The 19836-nt window shown below is 42.7% G+C and overlaps 1 protein-coding gene across 7 annotated transcripts; it reads left to right on the top strand.

Annotated features, from left to right (window-relative positions):
- Positions 1 to 1914: 1914 nt before the first annotated feature.
- EXO5 (exonuclease 5) lies at positions 1915 to 9774 on the top strand. Of its 7 annotated transcripts, none has more exons than XM_001083679.5 (3): positions 1915 to 2119; positions 2910 to 2967; positions 8055 to 9774. In XM_001083679.5, the coding sequence occupies exon 3, from the start codon at positions 8085 to 8087 to the stop codon at positions 9204 to 9206; it is 1122 nt and encodes a 373-aa protein (XP_001083679.1). In that variant the 5' UTR covers positions 1915 to 2119; positions 2910 to 2967; positions 8055 to 8084; the 3' UTR covers positions 9207 to 9774. The 7 variants fall into 7 exon arrangements, with proteins under 7 accessions (XP_001083679.1, XP_001084006.1, XP_077818410.1 ...); XM_077962284.1 differs by having other exon boundaries at positions 1938 to 2100; XM_077962272.1 differs by having other exon boundaries at positions 1941 to 2088.
- Positions 9775 to 19836: the final 10062 nt, after the last annotated feature.

Raw genomic sequence — 19836 nt, 5'->3', positions numbered from 1 at the left:
GAGAGCCACCGTGCCTGGCCTCAATTTCCGTATTTCTAAGAAAAAGAACATTTTCCTACATAACCACAAAATCATTATGACACTCAGGAGACCTATAATTGATTGATAATATTATCTAAAACACAAGTCACTTCAAAATTTTCCCAACTGACACACCAGAGTAGCTGGGACTACAGGCACATATCACCATCCTCAGCTAATTTTTGTATTTTTTGTAGAGACGTGTTTTCACCATGTTACCCCAGCTGGTTTCTGAACTGAGCTCAAGGGATCCACCCACTTCGGCCTCCCAGAATGCTAGGATTACAAGTGTGAGCCAGTGCACTCGGCCTGTAGTTGTCTTAATTTAATGTTTTTTTCTTTCTTCTTTTTTTCTTTTCTTTCTTCTTCTTCTTTTTTTTTTTTTTTTTTTTGACAGAATCTCACTCTATCACCCAGACTGGAGTGTAGTGGCCTGATCTCGGCTCACTGCAAACTCCGCCTCCCAGGTTCAAGTGATTCTCTCGCCTCGGCCTCCCAAGTAGCTGAGATTATGGGCGCCTGCCACCAAACTTGGCTAATTTTTTGTATTTTTACTAGAAATGGGGTTTCACTATGTTGGCCAGGCTGGTCTCAACTCCTGATCTCCAGTGATCCGCCTACCTGGGCCTCCCAAAGTGTTTCTATTACAGGCATGAGCCACCATGCCTGGCCAATTTAATGTTTTTCTATTTTTGTTTTAAAATATTTACCCATTCTAAGTCCAAAGATATTTTCCTATATTATATTCTAAAGGCTTTATAGTTTAGGATTTCACATTTAGGTCTTAATCCAACTGGAATTGATTTTTGTGATGAAATGAGAGAGGTCCTGTTTTTTTGTTTTGTTTTGTTTTATTTATTTTTGAGACAGAGTCTCCCTCTGTTGCCCAGGCTGGAGTGCAGTGGTGTGATCTCTGCTCACTGCAACCTCTGCCTCCTGGTTCAAGCGACTCTCCTGCCTCAGCCTCCCGGGTAGCTGGGACTACAGGTGTGTGCCACCACACCCAGGTCATTTTTGTACTTTTTAGTAGAGACAGGGTTTCACCATGTTGGCTAGGATGGTCTCGATCTCTTAACCTCGTGATCCGCCCGCCACGGCCTCCCAAAGTTCTGGGATTACAGGCGTAAGCCACCGTGCCTGGCCTTCATATTGTCAGAACCTTCATTGAATACACCGTCTTTTCTCCATGGCTGTATGATACCACCTTTGTCACAAATCCAGTTTTCAAGTATAAGTGATAAACCGTAAAGAAAAGCAAAGAATCAAGTATCTGCTTTTGATAAAAATAAATAAATAAATAAATATAAGAAAAGCAAAGTGTCATAGAAGTCGGGCTATTGGTTTTCTCAGGAAGTGTATCTGCGAAGAACCTGACACTTCTTTTTTCGCTCTAATGACTTGTCTGTTCATAATAATTACACTTTGCTTTATATTTCAGAATAAAATTGTGTTATATTTATCAATAAAAGTTTAGTTAAAAGTAAGCAAACAGAAAAAATATATATATATTGATGAGGGAAGCGCCAGCATCTCTCAAAAGTGAGTTCGTGGTTTTGCTCTCACTGGAAAAGCTGGCGGGAGGTGCTAAGGTGGGGATGCTGAATCCACGGATGGCCAAGCCTAGACGCGGCACTTCACCGGGGGCAGCGACCGGCCCAGACCTTGCTCGGACTGTCCTGGTGGTAACTGGGAGACCTTGACAGAGAGGGAGCTTACAGGTCAGCTGCGCCCGGAATTAAACGACCCACAGACAGCGGCGCAAACACAGGGACTGACCGGCTTTAGCGAGCTCCCAAAACCTGCCCTCCCATAAGCAGCACTCTCCGCCGCCCACAGACACAGATTTCCGCCCCAGCCGCAGGCTCGCGAGGTAGGCGGCGCCGCGAAGGCCTCTGGGAAGGCGGTCCGTGGGCAGCCGCGGGGCACTCTGGGACTGGGCTCTGGGCGGCTTTTTTGCAAGTGGCGGGGCAGGCAGTGTAGACCGCTCCGGCAGCGCGCTCTGCCCGGCTTCTTCAGTCTCCTCGCTGGGAGCGTCCGGGAGCAGCTCCGAGGCCGCGGCGAAACCAGGTGGAGTCCGAGGTTCGGAGGAGTATCCGAGGTTAGGGGAAGGCCGGAGAATGGGGTGGGAGGCTGCGTTTCGGAGCCTAGGGTTCTGTTCCTGCGATCGCCGCGTTCCCCTCCCTTGGTGGGAGCGGCTCCCCTCGCAGGCCGGGTTCCCGTTCTGGACCTTCGCCCTCGGAACACGGTGCTGTCGGCCGGGACTCCTTCCCGAGGTGGACGACTCCTTGCTCTCATTCCTGGCTCTGCCAGGACTGTAGGAAGTGCGCAGTACACTTTAGGGCATGCATGGCACTCCCTGGGAGACAGTGCTTTAGGGCCAGAGGAAAGATCTCCGCTGAAGACAAACGCCCGCGCAGCCCACAAGTCCGGGCTGCACTCAAGTCACGATGTTGCCATCGGCAATTCCGCAGAAGGCAGGAGCCCATCAGAGAGAAAGAGCCGCTGTCATAAGGTCTCTTGCCTGATCTGTTGGGTAGAGAATGGAGCTGGAAGAGGGAACTGATCTCGGAGCTCCTCGGGGACCTTGGTTATGTTTGACCCTTTTACTTTCTCGTCACTGCATCCAGAGTACGGGGGAAACGAAGAAATCTTGGAGAGAGTTTGCCCCAGGAGAGAGGCGAGCCTTATGTAGACTAGGATCTGGGGTGGGTAACTGGGGTGGGTAACAGTCTGTGCAGTGTGAATCTGAGAGGAGAAAACACCCAACATGGGAATGGTCAGGTAAGAAAGGACCAGAAGTTCCGGTTCTACGATAGCAAGGACCTAAGTTGCTAATTTAGGTTCTTTAATGCAGACCTGGTCTTTCAAAACTTCTTTCTCTTCCCTAGCCTTGTCATTTCAGCATTCTGGCCTTCCCTGTGAGGAGGGAGATCAACTAAGTCACAGGTGAATAAGAGTTTCTTCTCTTCTAAAGTTTAATCTTCTTTGTCAGGGGGAATCGATACACTCTCTCATCTCTTACTTGGGAAAAACAAGATCTATCTTTATCGAGTGCTAATATGTGTACTATATGTTATCACTCAATGGTCGGATAGCTGAGTAGGGTTAGTAGGTATTTTAAAGATGTGTCAATAACTTAAGGAAAACTAGAACCTTGTCCAAGCTTACTCAAAAGGCAAGTAGCATACTACTAAATGCTACCGAACCACTCAGAATTAGGTTCAGAATCCAGATCTGTAGGAGGACTCTCAGACTCTTGGCATTATGCTATTTCCCAGCATGCCATTCACTTACTACCTAACAATTTTGCCCTACCTGTGTACTACCTGTATTATTCTTATATGTTTTTACTTACTTTTGTTAAATCAAACTTGTCCTAAGAAACAATATCTGTGAAATTAGCCATTTGATGGCTGCTCCAATAACAGTATAGTTATTCTAAGGTGTATCTAAAAATGTCAGTCCATGCGCTATGTAAAATCGTCTCGTGTCAGAGATACAAACTACAATTTGGGACACAATGCACTGCATTATGCTCTCTTCTGGATTCTTTTCTGGGTAGGAAAGTCCCAGCCACACATCTGAGTGTCAGTTATCCATTCTTAGTGTACTGTTTTATTCTTATAGATGAATACTTTCACAGAGAATGCCCCGCTTTGTATCTTCTCCAAAAGACATTTCACTTCCCTGTTTAGGACTACCTGTTCTCAATGTTGTATGTAAAACAAGTAGGAACTCCATACATTTCAGGAGCTTACTCTCTCTTTGGGGAGTTAATGTGTACACAGAAAATAGTCTAACTCTGTGCTGTTCAATAGAGCTTTCTGTGATCAGGGAACTGTTCTCTATCTGTGCCTTATCTGTATCCACCAGCCAGATGTACCTGCTGAGCATTTAATACATGGCTAGTGCAACTGAGAAGTGAGTTTTATTTTAATTAATTTAAATTTAAGTAGCCACGTATGGCTAGTGGCTACTAGTGGTTACCATATTGGACAGCCAGGTCTAGATATTTGAAATAAAATATTTTATGATTAATTGATTTGGACTTGGAGTTCCCCCTTACCCCCCACGAAAACCTCATAGCATATATGTTACAAATGCGCTTTAACTTTAGTTTCTTAGTGAAGGGTAAAGATTGTTACCAATTTTCAGAGACTTCATAGTTGAAATAGTTTCTTGAAATTATTTAAAGCACATTTACGGTTTATAACACTTGTGCAAATGTACAGCTTCTGTGTTTTGTTACTATTGAAATATCCTGTAAAGCAAGAACTTTATAGGATACTCTATAAGCAAAAGTCTTACTATTGTGTTATTTGTGTTCATTGCAGATAACTTTCCTTCTAGCTATCTATGTTTTCTTTTATTAGTGACATTTAGACTATTTGAAAATCAGTTAAACACAACCACAATTGATATTAATGATGTTTTCAGGGCATCACTTCTTACGCTTTGACATAGGAGTTGGTGCGTTCAACTTATTTCTCTGCTTATTAGAATAATAGAATAACAAGAAGGAGACATTTGGTTCATAGCTATCTCTATCAGCTTAAATTCTATGTCAAATTATTTATTTTCCTGGCACTCAAAGTCAAACACTAGTGGACTGGTTGCATCTTGTTTTGTTTACTCTCTATGCAGGTTAGATATGTGGGGTTAGGAGGAAGGCTTAAAAAGAGTATCTTCATAATTTGCCTAGTTTCTTTTCTTTTTTTTTTTTTTGAGACGGAGTCTTGCTCTGTTGCCCAGGCTAGAGTGCAGTGGCGCGATCTCAGCTCACTGCAAGCTCAGCCTCCTAGGTTCACGCCATTCTCCTACCTCAGCCTTCTGAGTAGCTGGAACTATAGGTGCCTGCTGCCACGCCCGGCTAATTTTTTGTACTTTTAGTAGAGATGGGGTTTCACTGTGTTAGCCAGGATGGTCTCGATCTCCTGACCTCGTGATCTGCCCGCCTTGGCCTCCCAAAGTGCCAGGATTACAGGTGTGAACCACCGTGCCCGGCCACCTAGTTTCTTAAGATTAAAAAATACTTGAAAGACAAAACAATCAAACATAATGTGTGGTCTTTGTTTCCTGGATTAAAGAAAAGCTATCTGGGACATTTTGAGGACAGTTGGGGAAATTCAAATATGAACCGGAATGTTAAGGAATTACTAATTTTGTTAGATGTGATAATGTAGTTATGAGGAGAATGTCATTTGGAAGATAGTATTGTGGTTATGAAGAATGCCATTTGGAAATGTATGCTGAAACATTTAGATTTTAAAGTGTTATGATGTCTGTAATTTACTTCAAAATAGGTCAGCCAAAACAAAAAAGTACACACACAAGAAGCAAATACAGCAAAATGTCAGCAGTTGTTCATCTACATGGTGTGGACATGGGTGTTCATTGTTTTATTCTTTCTACTTCTCTGTATGTTTGAAAATCTTTTTTTTATTTTTATTTTTTTTGAGACGGAGTCTTCACTCTGCCGCCCAGGCTGGAGTGCAGTGGTGCTATCTCAGCTCACTGCAACCTCCGCCTCCTAGGTCCAATCAATTTTACCCCCTCAGCCTCCCGAGTAGCTGGGATTACAGGTACCTGCCATCACACCTGGCTAATTTTTCATATTTTTAGTGGAGATGAAGTGTCACCATGTGTTGGCCAGGCTGGTCTCAAACTCCCGACCCCAGGTGATCTACCTGCCTCGGCCTCCCAAAGTGCTGGGATTATAGGCTTGAGCCACTGTACCCGGCCTTGAAAATCTTTATAGTAAAAAGTTGAGGCCGGGCGCAGTGGCTCAAGCCTGTAATCCCAGCACTTTGGGAGGCCGAGACGGGCGGATCACGAGGTCAGGAGATCGAGACCATCCTGGCTAACACGGTGAAACCCCGTCTCTACTAAAAAATACAAAAAACTAGCCGGGCGAGGTGGCGGGCGCCTGTAGTCCCAACTACTCGGGAGGCTGAGGCAGGAGAATGGCGTGAACCCGGGAGGCGGAGCTTGCAGTGAGCTGAGATCGGGCCACTGCACTCCAGCCTGGGCGGCAGAGCGAGACTCCGTCTCAAAAAAAAAAAAAAAAAAAAAAAAGTTGAAAGAAAAAGGGTAGTGAGATACTGGATGTAAAACACTTGGCTCAGTGTCTGGCACACAATAATTAACCACACAATAAATACTCTCTGTTATAGCAGTAAATTTTGAGTTTTTAATCTCTAATAGGCAGATTTTTTTCCCATTATAAGCTAGTTTCTTGTGGAGGGAGAAAATAAACTTAATGGGAAACCCCAGTTTAGTGACAGACACCAATTTCTAAAATATATATATTTTTTATATTATATATTTTATATATACAATATGATAAATATATATTATATATATTTATATATATACACCACTATATATATATAAATATATATATACTTTTTTTTTGAGACAGAGTCTTGCTCTGTCAACCAGGCTGGAATGCAGTGGTACGATCTCGGCTCACTGCAAGCTCCGCCTCCCCGGTTCACGCCATTCTCCTGCCTCAGCCTCCCGAGTAGCTAGGTCTACAGGCACCCACCACCATGCCTGGCTAATTTTTTTGTATTTTTTTTAATAGAGACGGGGTGTCACCGTGTTAGCCAGGATGGTCTCGATCTCCTGACCTCATGATCCGCCCTCCTCAGCCTACCAAAGTGCTGGGATTACAGGTGTGAGCCATCGCGCCCAGCCCCAATTTCTATAATATTAAGAGGATAATTTATGAAGTCAAGCTACTAATTTCCATGTGTTGCTGTAACATCCTCTTATTATTTCATGCATTAATTTGTGTTAGACTATATTTATTCGTATTTATCTATAGTCGATCTTTGAATTTTGCCATACTAGGTTCCTTGAACTGCATTTAAAAACAGTTATTGCAGAGCTACTTTCTCTCAAGGAACAGTTTGTAGTTGAGGTTCATTTTCCTCATCAAGGACTTTGTATCAAGGGAATTGTAGAAGGTGGCCCTTGGTAAACTTCTCAAACATTGTTCCTACAAAGATGTATATTCACTTAAAATAATGAAATACTCTTTCAAGTTAATAGAATTTTGAAGCAGAAAAGGCAAACCTCAAATCTCCTTTTTTTTTTTTTTTTCTTTTTCTTGAGACAGAGTCTTGCTCTGTCACCTAGGCTGGAGTGCAGTGGCACAGTCGCGGCTCACTGCAACCTCCATCTCCCTGTTCAAGCAATTCTCCTGCCTCAGCCTCCCGAGTAACTAGGAATACATGTGTGTGCCACCATACTCAGCTAATTTTTGTATTTTTAGTAGAGATGGGGTTTCACCATGTTAGCCAGGTTGGTCTTGAACTCCTGACCTCAAGTGATCTGCCCACCTCAGTCTTCCAAAGGGCTGGGATTACAGGCGTGAGCCACCTGCCCGGCCTCAAATTTCTTTTTAAATCTGAAGAAACTGAGACCAAGAAAGGTGGTTTGCTTAAAGTCACACACAGTATGTTAGTGGAAGATCCAGGAATAAAACTATTTTTCCCCTTTAAAAATTCTGTGGTGGCTCACGCCTGTAATCCCAGCACTTTGGGAGGCTGAGGTGGGTGGATCATGAGGTCAGGAGATTGAGACCATCCTGGTTAACACGGTGAAACCCCGTCTCTACTAAAAATACAAAAAATTAGCCGGGCATGGTGGCGGGTGCCTATAGTCCCAGCTACTCAGGAGGTGGAAGCAGGAGAATGGTGTGAACCCAGGAGGCGGAGCTTGCAGTGAGCCGAGATCGCGCCACTGCACTCCAGCCTGGGTGACAGAGCGAGACTCCGTCTCAAAAAAAAAAAAAAAAAAAGAAAAATTCTGCCAAGTGATATATATGGATTATATAAGGAACCCTATTGCAATACATATCTGTACTACAACTGTATGGCATTACTAATTGGTCATAAATAAACTGGCTTTTTTAAAGAATATAAGTCAATAATTTGTCATGATTTTGTTTTTATCTTACTGAAATTTGAAAGTGCTTTTGAGAAAGTTTTTATTTGAACAATGCATTTCTTTAACATGTTATGCAGGGCCCTTCTAGCCCAATCCAGAGCTGTGCCATGGCAGAGACAAGAGAAGAGGAGACAGTGTCAGCAGAAGCCTCCGGGTTCTCAGACTTGAGTGACTCAGAATTCCTGGAGTTTCTGGACCTAGAAGACGCCCAAGAGTCAAATGCTTTAGTTAACATGCCTGGCCCATCTTCTGAATCCCTTGGGAAGGATGATAAACCCATAAGCTTACAAAACTGGAAAAGAGGATTGGATATCTTATCACCCATGGAGAGATTCCACCTTAAATATTTGTATGTCACTGACCTGGCTACTCAGAACTGGTGTGAACTGCAAACGGCATATGGGAAGGAGCTTCCTGGTTTTTTGGCACCTGAGAAGGCAGCTGTTTTGGACACTGGTGCCAGCATACACCTAGCTAGAGAACTAGAACTTCATGATCTTGTGACTGTCCCAGTCACCACTAAAGAAGATGCTTGGGCAATTAAGTTTCTGAACATACTTTTGATGATTCCTGCCCTGCAGTCAGAAGGGCACATCAGAGAGTTTCCCGTGTTTGGGGAAGTGGAGGGTGTACTTCTTGTTGGAGTGATCGATGAGCTGCACTATACAGCCAAGGGGGAACTGGAACTGGCAGAACTCAAGACACGCAGGCGCCCTATGCTCCCTCTGGAAGCTCAGAAAAAGAAAGACTGTTTTCAAGTCAGCCTATACAAATATATCTTTGATGCCATGGTACAAGGTAAAGTGACCCCTGCTAGCTTAATCCACCACACGAAGTTGTGTCCAGAAAAGCCACTCGGGCCATCAGTGCTGAGGCATGCCCGGAAAGGAGGCTTCTCTGTGAAATCTTTGGGTGACCTCATGGAACTGGTCTTCTTGTCTCTAACACTGTCAGACCTCCCAGTTATTGATATCTTGAAGATTGAGTATATCCACCAAGAGACTGCCACGGTGCTGGGTACTGAGATTGTAGCCTTTGAAGAGAAGGAGGTGAGAGCCAAGGTGCAGCATTATATGGCCTACTGGATGGGCCACCGAGAGCCCCAGGGAGTCGATGTGGAGGAGGCTTGGAAGTGCCGGACATGTACATATGCAGACATTTGTGAGTGGAGAAAGGGCAGTGGAGTACTCGGCTCTACACTGGGGCCCCAAGCCAAAAAAGCCAAATGAATAGAAGGTATGCTTTCAAGAATGTCGATCCTTCCTGCTCCTGCTGTACCTAAGCAAAAGAGGACCAGTCTCTGAGCTTGGCTTTTATGGACAGTGTTCTTATTTTGGTTCTTTTTTTATTTCCACAACCTCTAACCACATTCAGTCCAGGACCAAGGCTCAGGGATGAGTGGGAGAGATGGGTTATACTACCCTGGAGCTTCACGATGATTGCCTAAGAAGACAGATGCTCATCATGGCTGGAATGAAGGTATCCTTCAGTAAACATTGCTTTCTTAAGAAAATTCTTCAGTTTCTGATAAGTCATCCCTATTTTTATCTTGATTAAGGCTTTCTACAGTTACATAATACAATGAAATGCTGTCCGGGACAGTTGAACTGATGGTTTTTTCATAGTTGCAGTCCTTCAAAGATGGCCACCATACATAGTTGTGTACATGTTATTCCAAGCCTTTAAATACATACATAAACATATTTTTGAATCAGAATGAACAGACCAAAACATAAACATAATAAATATTCTCAAAGAGACAAGGAAAGATGAAGTAGAAACAGGAAGTCATAAAAAGTGAAAATATTTGATATGAAAAACATAATACATGGCTGGGTGCAGTGGCACACGCCTGTAATCCCAGCACTTTGGGAAGCTGAGGTAGGTGGATCACCTGAGGTCAGGAGTTCAAGACCAGCCTGACCAATGTGGTGAAAGCACATCTCTACTAAAAATACAAAAATTAGCCGGGGGTGGTGGTGTGCACCTGTAGTCCCAGCTACTTGGGAGGCTGAGATAGGAGAATAGCTTGATCTGGGTAGGCAGAGGTTACAGTGAGCTGAGATCACACCGCTGCACTCCAGCCTGGGCAACAGAGTGATACTCTGTCTTTAATAATGATACATGAAGTAACATCTAACATTCACATATTACAGTCCAGCAGTAACACTCCTGGGTATATGCTGTAAGAAACATACATGTACAATAGAAAATGTGAACATGAATATACTTTGTGGCAGTTTCACAATAGCAAAAGCCTAGAAGCTACCCAGGTGCCCATCATCAGAAGAGTGGATAATGTACAGTAGCCAAAACAAATGAGCTACAGTGACATAAAACAATATGCATGAATATTAGCAGCACAACATTAGGTGAAAAAAGTCCTAAAAATTACATACAGCACGATACCCTTTTTATAAGGTGAAAAATAACATTTAAAGGAAAATGTAAAGGTAGTGGAGAGGAATCCCAATGCATCTTAGAAGGCAGTGGAGCTCTTAACTACAAACATCATCAAAGAAGCTGGAGGAAGGAATGATACAGATGTTACCTGGAAGATAAGGACTTGTTTGTGGTGACACTACTGGAGAATTTGCAGAAGTCAGTGCATGGGGAGGGCAATTGGCAGGGGGAGAGTTTTCTGTATTAACTGGAACATTAGGAGCCAACAGAACATGGTGAATGTTGTTAGTATGATTCCATGCTATACATGAGCTGGTAAATCCTGGACATCTGTAGAAGATAAGGTAGGTTGTCTCTGGAGGCCCTTCTTAACTACACATACTCTTCTTATGGACCCTGAAATCTTATGATGACTTTTTACTGAGTGACTCTTATGGCCAGGCACTGTACTAAGCACATTGTAATTAAATCTGTATCCATTATCTCCAGCGAGGGAACTGAGGCCTAGAAGGGTTATATAATTTTCCTAGCTGGGTGTGGTAGCTCACACCTGTAATCTTAGTACTTTGGGAGGGCAAGGTATGAAGATCACTTGAGGACAGAAGTTAAAGACCAGCCTGGGCAACATAGCAAGACCCCATCTCAAAAAAAAAAAAAATCTAGGCATGGTGGTGCATGCCTGTAGTCCTAGGTACTTGGTAGGCTGAGGCAGGAGGATCACTTGAACCCAAGAATTCAAGGTTACAGTGAGCTATGATCATGCTACTGCAAAAAAAAAAAAAAGTTTCCAGGGTTCCACTGTTTGAAAGTGATAGACTGCAGCCTAGATATGTCTGACTGCAGTACTTATGTTCTTAATCATTATGCTATGAAAGTTTTCTTGTTGAACCTCCTGGACTGTATGTTATTATAGGCCCTAGTAAGTTTAGAGTTAAATTGGGAGCATAGTAAGCTGTACCTTATGGGATAAACAGTATTAAGCTAATAGTCTTCAAGAAAAGAACTTGCTCAAGTTCTATAGCATCATCTTAGTTATACCAGAAGTTTTAAGAACAGGAAAAAGGGACGGGCGCAGTGGCTCAGGCCTGTAATCCCAGCACTTTGGGAGGCTGAGGTGGGCGAATCACCTGAGGTCAGGAGTTGAAGACCAGCCTGGCCAACATGGTGAAACCCCATCTCTACTAAAAATACAAAAATTAGCTGGGTGTGGTGGTGCACACCTGTAATCCAAGCTACTCAGGAGGCTGAGGCAGGAGAATCACTTGAACCCAGAAGGCAGAGGTTGCAGTGAGCCGAGATCACACCACTGTACTCCAGCCTGGGCAACAGAGCAAAACTGTCTCAAAAAGGAAAAAGAAAATTTGTTTTCAGATACTGACATTATTGAGAATTCAGTAATTCCTTGAGACTTCAAATCCTTATTTTAAGTTAACATCTTCTGGTTATAACCTTAGGGTTTCTCATAAGTTGAGACATCGTTAGTTGGGACCACCCCAGGATCACTGCTTATGAATGTTTGTGCCCCCTCAAATTAGCATGTTGAAATCCAAACCCTCAATATGGTAGTATTAAGAGGTGGGCCTTTGGGAGGTGATTAGGTAATGAGGGAACAGCCCTCATGAATGGGATTGGTGCCCTTATAAAAGAGTTCCAAGGGAACTCTTCAGTCTTTCCATGATGTGAGGACACAGTGAGAAGGTGCCCCCAAAACTATGAGAAATACATTTTTGTTGTTTATAAGCCACTCAGCTTGTGGTGTTTTGTTATAGCATCTCGAATGACTAAGACAATCACTGATGCCATTTTCTATAACAAATACCTTCCTGTTTCAGCCTTCGCATGTCTAATAATGTCATCTCTCCCTTATGAATTCTGCCTAACATGTCTGAACTCCAAATTACAGCCCTGGTGGACGTTTGTTTAGTGAGTGGATAAAAGAGATGTCACAACAAAGCTATTTCTTGATTTTTAAAAAATTGTTTTCTGGGCCAGGAAATGAGTTGAATACCTTAATTGGGATTAGGATCAATTGTTTATAATAGAAATCACCAAAACAATAGTGGTTAAACAAAATAGAAGTGTATTTCTCACTTAAAAGAAGCCTAACTATAGTTAGTCCAGGACTGGTGTGGCACCCTATGATGTCAAGAGCCCAGATTCCTTCCCTCTTGTTTCTCTGACACAAACATGTATCTTCTTCATAGTCCAAAATGGCTGGCCAAAATCCAGTCACCCATTACACATTAAGCATAAAGTTGGAATAGCAGAAAGGCACCCCTTTAAGGACACTTTTAAAATGTGTACTACTACTTTCACTTAGAGCCCACTGGCCAAAATTTGGCCACCTCGCCATAGCTAACTGCAAGAAAGGTTGGGATGTGTAGTTTTTATTCTCAGCAAGCATATGCCCTGACCAAAACTAAATTCTATGACTGCAAGAAAGGGGAGAATGGAGAGAGGATTTGGAGAAAATGGCAGCATAGAAAGCACCAGAAATCTGTCTCCCAGCCTAGACAGCAGCTGCACTGGCAGAATCTATCTGATATAACTATTTTGGAATCTGGAGTCTATTGAAATTTTGCAACTTCCAGGGGAAGATGATAAATTGTAGTTAATTTTGGTCAATTTCAACTCTTAGGACAGTAGTAACTACCAGTTCCTCACCCCTCAGTCCTATGGCTACAGCTGTGCACATATTTCTGGAGCAGTTTGCATACAGCTTGAGTTTTTCCTCCTTCATTTTTCTTTTAACTCCTTTTGGGAGCAAGACATTGAAGACCAGGACATTCAAAAGCAACTGCATATATGGGGAAACTAGAAAATCACCATGTATGCTGAGGGGAGGTGCAGAATTAAAAAAGGCCTGAGTAGAAAAGTTTATATTTCATGCAGATTCTTGGGACAGACACAGCCTAAACGATGAAATAAAATAGAAACCCTGAGGAATGGGGAAAATCTGATATCCAGAGTTACCACATTAGATTAAAATGTCTAGTATTTGGCCGGGCATGGTGGCTCACTCCTGTAATCCCAGTGCTTTGGGAGGCCAAGGTCGGTGGGTTGCTTGAGGTCAGGAGTTCAAGACCAGCCTGGCCAACATGGCGAAACTGTGTCTCTACTAAAAATACAAAAATTAGTGGGGCATGGTGGTTCTGAGGTTTTGGGACTCAGACTGGCTTCCTCGCTCCTCAGCTTGCAGATGGCCTATCTTAGGACTTTACCTTTTGATCATCAGTACTCCTTAATAAACTCCCCTTCATATGTACATCTATCCTATTCTGTCCCTCTGGAGAACCCTGACTAATACACTGGATGACAGCACATCTGTTTACAGCATGGATGACTGACTATTTTAAGCCCACTGTTGAGAACTGCTCAGAAAAAAAGATTCCTTTCAAACTTACTGCTCATTGATAGTATACCCGTTCATCCAAGAGTTCTGATGGAGATATATAAGGAGATTATTGTTTTCATGCCTTCTAACACAACATCCACTCTGCAGCCCATGGATCAAGGAGTCATTTTTAATTTCAAGTGTTGTTGTTTAAGAAATATATTTCATAAGGCTGTAGCTGCCATAGATAGAGATTCCTCTGATGGATTTGGGCAAAGTAAATTGAAAACCTGAAAAGGAGTCGTCATTTTAGATGCCATTAAGAATGTTGATATTTTGTGACTTACCTGTAATCCCAGCACTTTGGGAGCCCGAGGTGGGTGGATCACGAGGTCAGGAGATTGAGACCATCCTGGCTAACATGGTGAAACCCCGTCTCTACTAAAAATACAAAAAGTTAGCCAGGCATGGTGGCGGGCTCCTGTAGTCCCAGCTAATTGGGAGGCTGAGGCAGGAGAATGGCGTGAACCCGGGAGGCGGGGCTTGCAGTGAGCCAAGATTGCGCCACTGCACTCCAACCTGGGCGACACAGCGAGACTCTGTCTTAAGAAAAAAAAAGTGTTACCTTCAATTTTTTGCAAAAGTTTAAGAAGTGGTATTGCTTCTTCTTTAAATGTTTGGTAGAATGAACTAAAAAACAACATTCTTAAAAAAGAGTGTTGAGATTTTAACCTCCAACCAAGACAACTAGAATTAGAAGTGGAACCTGAAGATGTGACTGAATTGCTGTAGTCTCATGATAAAACTTGAACAGATAAGGAGTTGCTTCTTATGGATGAGCAAATAAAGTGGTTTCTTGAGATGGAATCTGCTCCTGGTGAAGATGCTGTGAATATTGTTGAAATGGCAACAAAGGATTTACAATATTACATAAACTGAGTTGATAAAGCACTGGCAAGTTTTGAGAAGACCAACTCAAATTTTGAAAAAAGTTCTATGGGGGTAAAGTTCTATCAAACGGCACTGCATATTGCATGCTACAGAGAAATCTTTTTTTTTTTTTTTTTTTTTGACACAGTTTCGCTCCTGTTGCCCAGGCTAGAGTGCAGTCACAGCTCACTTCATTGCAACCTCTGCTTCCCCAGTTCTAGCGATTCTCCTGCCTCAGTCTCCTGAGCAGCTGGGATTACAGGCATGTGCACCACGCCCAGCTAATTTTGTATTTTTAGTAAAGATGGGGTTTCCTCATCGTGGCCAGGCGTGTCTCAAACTCCTGACCTCAAGGGATCCACCCACCTCGGCCTCCCAAAGTGCTGAGATAACAGGCGTGAGCCACCGTGCCTGGCCTGAGAAATCTTTGTGAAGGGAAGAGTCAATCAATGGGACAGTCTTCGTTGTTGTCTTATTTTAAGAAATTGCAAGACTGAGCATAGTGACTCATGCCTATAATCCCAGAACTTTGGGAGGCCAAGGTGGGAGGATCACTTGAGGCCACTAGTTCACAACTAGCCTGGGAAACATTGTGAGACCCTGTCTGTACAAAAATTTAAAAATTAGATAGGTGTGGTGGTGGGCACTTCTAGTCCTAGCTACTAGGAAGGCTGAGGGGGAGGATTGCTTGAGCCCAGAAGTTTGAGGCTGTAGTGAGCAATGATTATGCCACTGCACTCTAGCACCTGGGTGACAGAGTGAGACCCGCCTTTAAAAAAACAACAACAACAACAACAACTTAACTTTACAGCTTAAGGAACTAGAAAAAGAAGAACGAGGCCAGGTGCAGTGGCTCACGCCTGTAATCCTGCCACTTTGAGATTGTGAAGGTAGGAGCATCACTTGAAGCTAGTATTTCAAAACTCACCTGGGCAACCAAGCAAGACCCTGTCCCTACAAAAAATTCAAAAATTAACCAGGCATGGTGGTTTATGCCTATAGTCCCAGCTACTCAGGTGGCTGAGGCAGGAGGATCACTTGAGCCCAGGAGTTGCAGACAGTGAGCTATGATCATGCCACTGCACTCCACCTAATCAACAGAGTGAGACGCCATCTCTCAAATAAATACTCAACCCAAAGTTATCAGAAGGAAGGAAATAATGAAGATGAGAGCAGAGATAAACAAAATAATGAATAGAAAAACAATAGAGAAAATCAATGAAACAAAAAGTTGGTTCTTCAACCAAACACTTGCATAAGTGTATGCCAACAAATTGGATAAACTAAATGAAATGGACAAAATACTAGCAACATAAACATACTAAGACTAGGACTAACTCATGAAGAAAGGGAAAATCTGGATAGACCTATATGTCAAAGCCGTTTCATTGCACCTTGGTTACTTTCAGAAGTCTGGTTAGATGGAACACACACAGAGCAAGTTAAATGCAGTGAATTTGTTACTTACAGTTAGACATCAAGAGACAACAGAAGCCTAGGATTCAGGACAAGCCATCTGAAAGACTCAGGAAAGCTACCCAGGGTGGGTGGAGGCCTATGTGTCATGTCCCATGTGCACTGTACCTGAGAGACCCCAGAAAGGTGCCCACCCCCTGGGTTTTATTTTTTATTTATTTTTGAGAGATGGTCTTTCTCTGTCTCCCAGGCTGGAGTCCAGTGGTGCGATCTCGGGTCACTGCAACCTCTGCCTCCTGGGTTCAACTGATTCTCATGCCACAGCCTCCCGAGCACCTGGGATTACAAGCACCCGCCATGACACCTGGCTAATTTTTGTATTTTTAGTAGAGACGGGGTTTCACTGTGTTGGTCAGACTGTTCTCGAACTCCTCTCCTCAAGTGATCTGCCCACCTCGGCCTCCCAAAGTACTGGGATTACAGGCATAAGCCACTGTGCCTGGCTCCTCTGGGTTTTATACCATGGGAACTATGGGAACAACATGACAGAGTGGGCTAAAATGTTAAAGGGCATCGTGTTTCTGTGGGGGACAGGAAGAGAGCCTGGGCTCTTCCACCCATCTCCTTTATCTTGGAATGTTGCATTCCCAGCATATTCCACACTTAATTTTTTTTTTTTTTTTTTTCTGAGATGGAGTCTCACTCTGTCACCCGGGCTGGAGTACAATGGCACGATCTCACCTCACTGCAACCTCTGCCTCCTGGGTTCAAGTGATTCTCCCACCTCAGCCTCCTGAGTAGCTGGGATTATAGGCACCCGCCATGATGTCTGGCTAATTTTTGTATATTTGTAGAGTTGGGGTTTCACTATGTTGGCCAGGTTGGTCTTGAACTCCTGACCTCAGCTGATCCATCTGCCTCGGCCTTCCAAAGTGTTGGGATTACAGGTGTGAGCTACCTTGCCTTGCGGCTACACTTATTCTTAAGAAATAAGAATGAGTGAGAAAGAGGAGAGAACTAGGTTGCTCCAAGGCCACCCAGAGAATTGTCCTGTGCTATTAACTAATAATGAGATTGAGTCAGAAATCAAAAATCTTTGACAAAAGCCCAGGACTTGATGGCTTCACTAGTTAATTCTACCACACGTTTAAAGAAGAAGCAATACCAGTTCTCAAACTTTTGCAAAAAATTGAAGACAAGGTAACACTTTTTTTTTTTTTTTTTTTTTGAGACAGAGTCTTTGCTGTGTCGCCCAGGCTGGAGTACAGTGTTGGGATCTCGGCTCACTGCAAGCTCTGCCTCCCTGGTTCACGCCATTCTCCTGCCTCAGCTCCCCGAGTAGCTGGGACTACAGGTGCCCACCACCACGCCTGGCTAATTGTTTGTATTTTCAGTAGAGACGGGGTTTCACCGTGTTAGCCAGGATGGTTTTGATCTCCTGATCTCGTGTTCTGCCCGCCTTGGCCTCCTAAAATGCTGGGATTACAGGTGTGAGCCACCATGCCTGGCCAAGATAAGGTAACACTTTCTGACTCATCCTATGAGGCCAGCCTTAACCTGACATCAAAGCCGGACAAAAACGCTACAGGAAAAGACAACAGACCAATATCTCTTAGGAATATTGATGCAAAAATCCTGAAAAACTACTAACAAACCAAATTCAGCAGCACATTAAAGGAATATGCACCATGATCAAGTGGGATTTATTCCTGGGATGCAAGAGTGGTTTAATATTGGAAAATCAATATTATATACCATATAACAAATGAAAGGAGGAAAGTGTGCAATTATGTCAATTGATGCAGGAAAAAGCATTTGACAAAATTTAGCACCCTTCCATAATAAATAAAGCAGTCAACAAACTAGGAATAGGAATACAACAATTAGTAGCATTTCTATATATGAACAACAAACTAGCCAAAAAGGAAGTCAAGAAGGAAGTCCCATTTAAATTGCTACCAAAAATATGTAAATATTGAGGAATAAATTTGAGGAGGTGAAAGACATCATGAGGAAAACTACAAAATACTGATGAAATAAATTGAAGAGGATTCAAACGAATGGAAAGACATTACATGCTCATGGATCAGAATTAATATTGTAAAATGACCGTACTACCTAAGGCAATCTACAGATTCAGTGCTATCCCTATCAGAACATCAGTGACAACCTTCACAGAAATAGAAAAATGTCTTAAAATTTGTAGGGAGACACACAAGACCTCAAATAGCCAAAGCAATCCTGAGCAGAAAGAACAAAGCCAGAGGGATCACACTACCTAACTTCACAATATAGTACAAAGCTGTAGTAACCAAAACAGCCTCGTTCTGGCATAAAAACAGACACATAAATGAATGCAACAGAATAGAGAAACCGGGAATTAATCACATATCTACAGCCAACTAATTTTTGACAAACGTGCCAAGAACACTTTTTGGGGACAGAGCAGTCTCTTCAACAAATGCTGCTGAGAAAATGATATCAGTATGTCGAAGAATGAAACTAGAGTCTCATCTTTCGCCCTATAAAAAAATCAACTCAAAATGGATTAAAGACCTAAATATAGGACCTGAAACTATAAAACTACCAGAAGAAAAAGTAGAGGAAATGTTTCAGAATATTGGTCTAGGGAAATATTTTATGAATAAGACCTCAGAAGCACAGACAACAAAAGCAAAAACTAAACAAATGGTATTATATCAAACTAAAAAGCTTCTGCACAGCAAAGGAAACAATGGAATGAAAAGACAACCTGCAGAATGGGATAAAATATTTGCAAACTATTCATTCAACAAAGAATTCATATCCAGCGTATACAAGGAACTCAGATCTGTCTCAACAGCAAAAAAAATGAACAATGCAATTAAAAGTGGGAAAAAGATCTGGGTATTTCTCAAAAGAAGACACACAAATGACCAAAAAATATATGAAAAATGTTGGACATCACTTAATCAAAGGAAACGCAGATCAAAACTGCAATGAAGTATCATCTCACCTGAGGATAGCTATTATCAAAAAGAAAAAAATAAGAAATGCCTGTGAGGATGTGGACAAAACGGAACTCTTACACTGTTGGTGGGAATGCAAATTAGTACAGACACTGCGGAGAACACTATGGAGGTTCCTTTAAGAACTACAAATAGAATTATATGATCCAGCAATCTCACTGGGGCACTTATCCAAATAAAAGGAAATAAACATATCAAAGATATATCTGCATCCCCATATTTGTTGCATCACTATTCACAATAGCCAAGATATGGAATCAATCTAGGTGTCTAACAACAATGAATGGATGAAGAAAATGTGGCATATATGCACAATGGAATACTATTTAGCCAGAAAAAAAGAATAAAATCGGCCAGGCGCGGTAGCTCATGCCTGTAATCCCAGCACTTTGGGAGACCGAGGTGGGTGGATCACAAGGTCGAGATCGAGACCATTGAGACCAACATGGTGAAACCCTGTCTCTACTAAAAATACAAAAATTAGCTGGGCGTGGTGGCACACACCTGTAGTCCCAGCTACTCAGGAGGCTGAGGCCCGAGAATCGCTTGAACCTGTGAGGCGGAGGTTGCAGTGAGCCGAGATCACGCCACTGCACTCCAGCCTGGTGGCAGAGTGAGACGCCCTCTCAAAAAAATCAAATCAAATCGAATCAAATCCTGTCATTCTCAGCAACACTTATGTAACTGGGGGACATTATATTATGTGAAATAAGCCAAGAAAAGAAGGTTAAACAATGCATGTTCTCACATGCAGAAGCTTTAAAAAGT

The sequence above is a fragment of the Macaca mulatta genome, chromosome 1 (genome assembly GCF_049350105.2).
Source record: "Macaca mulatta isolate MMU2019108-1 chromosome 1, T2T-MMU8v2.0, whole genome shotgun sequence".
Taxonomy (NCBI): domain Eukaryota; kingdom Metazoa; phylum Chordata; class Mammalia; order Primates; family Cercopithecidae; genus Macaca; species Macaca mulatta.
This window is presented reverse-complemented; position numbering and strand designations above follow the sequence as displayed.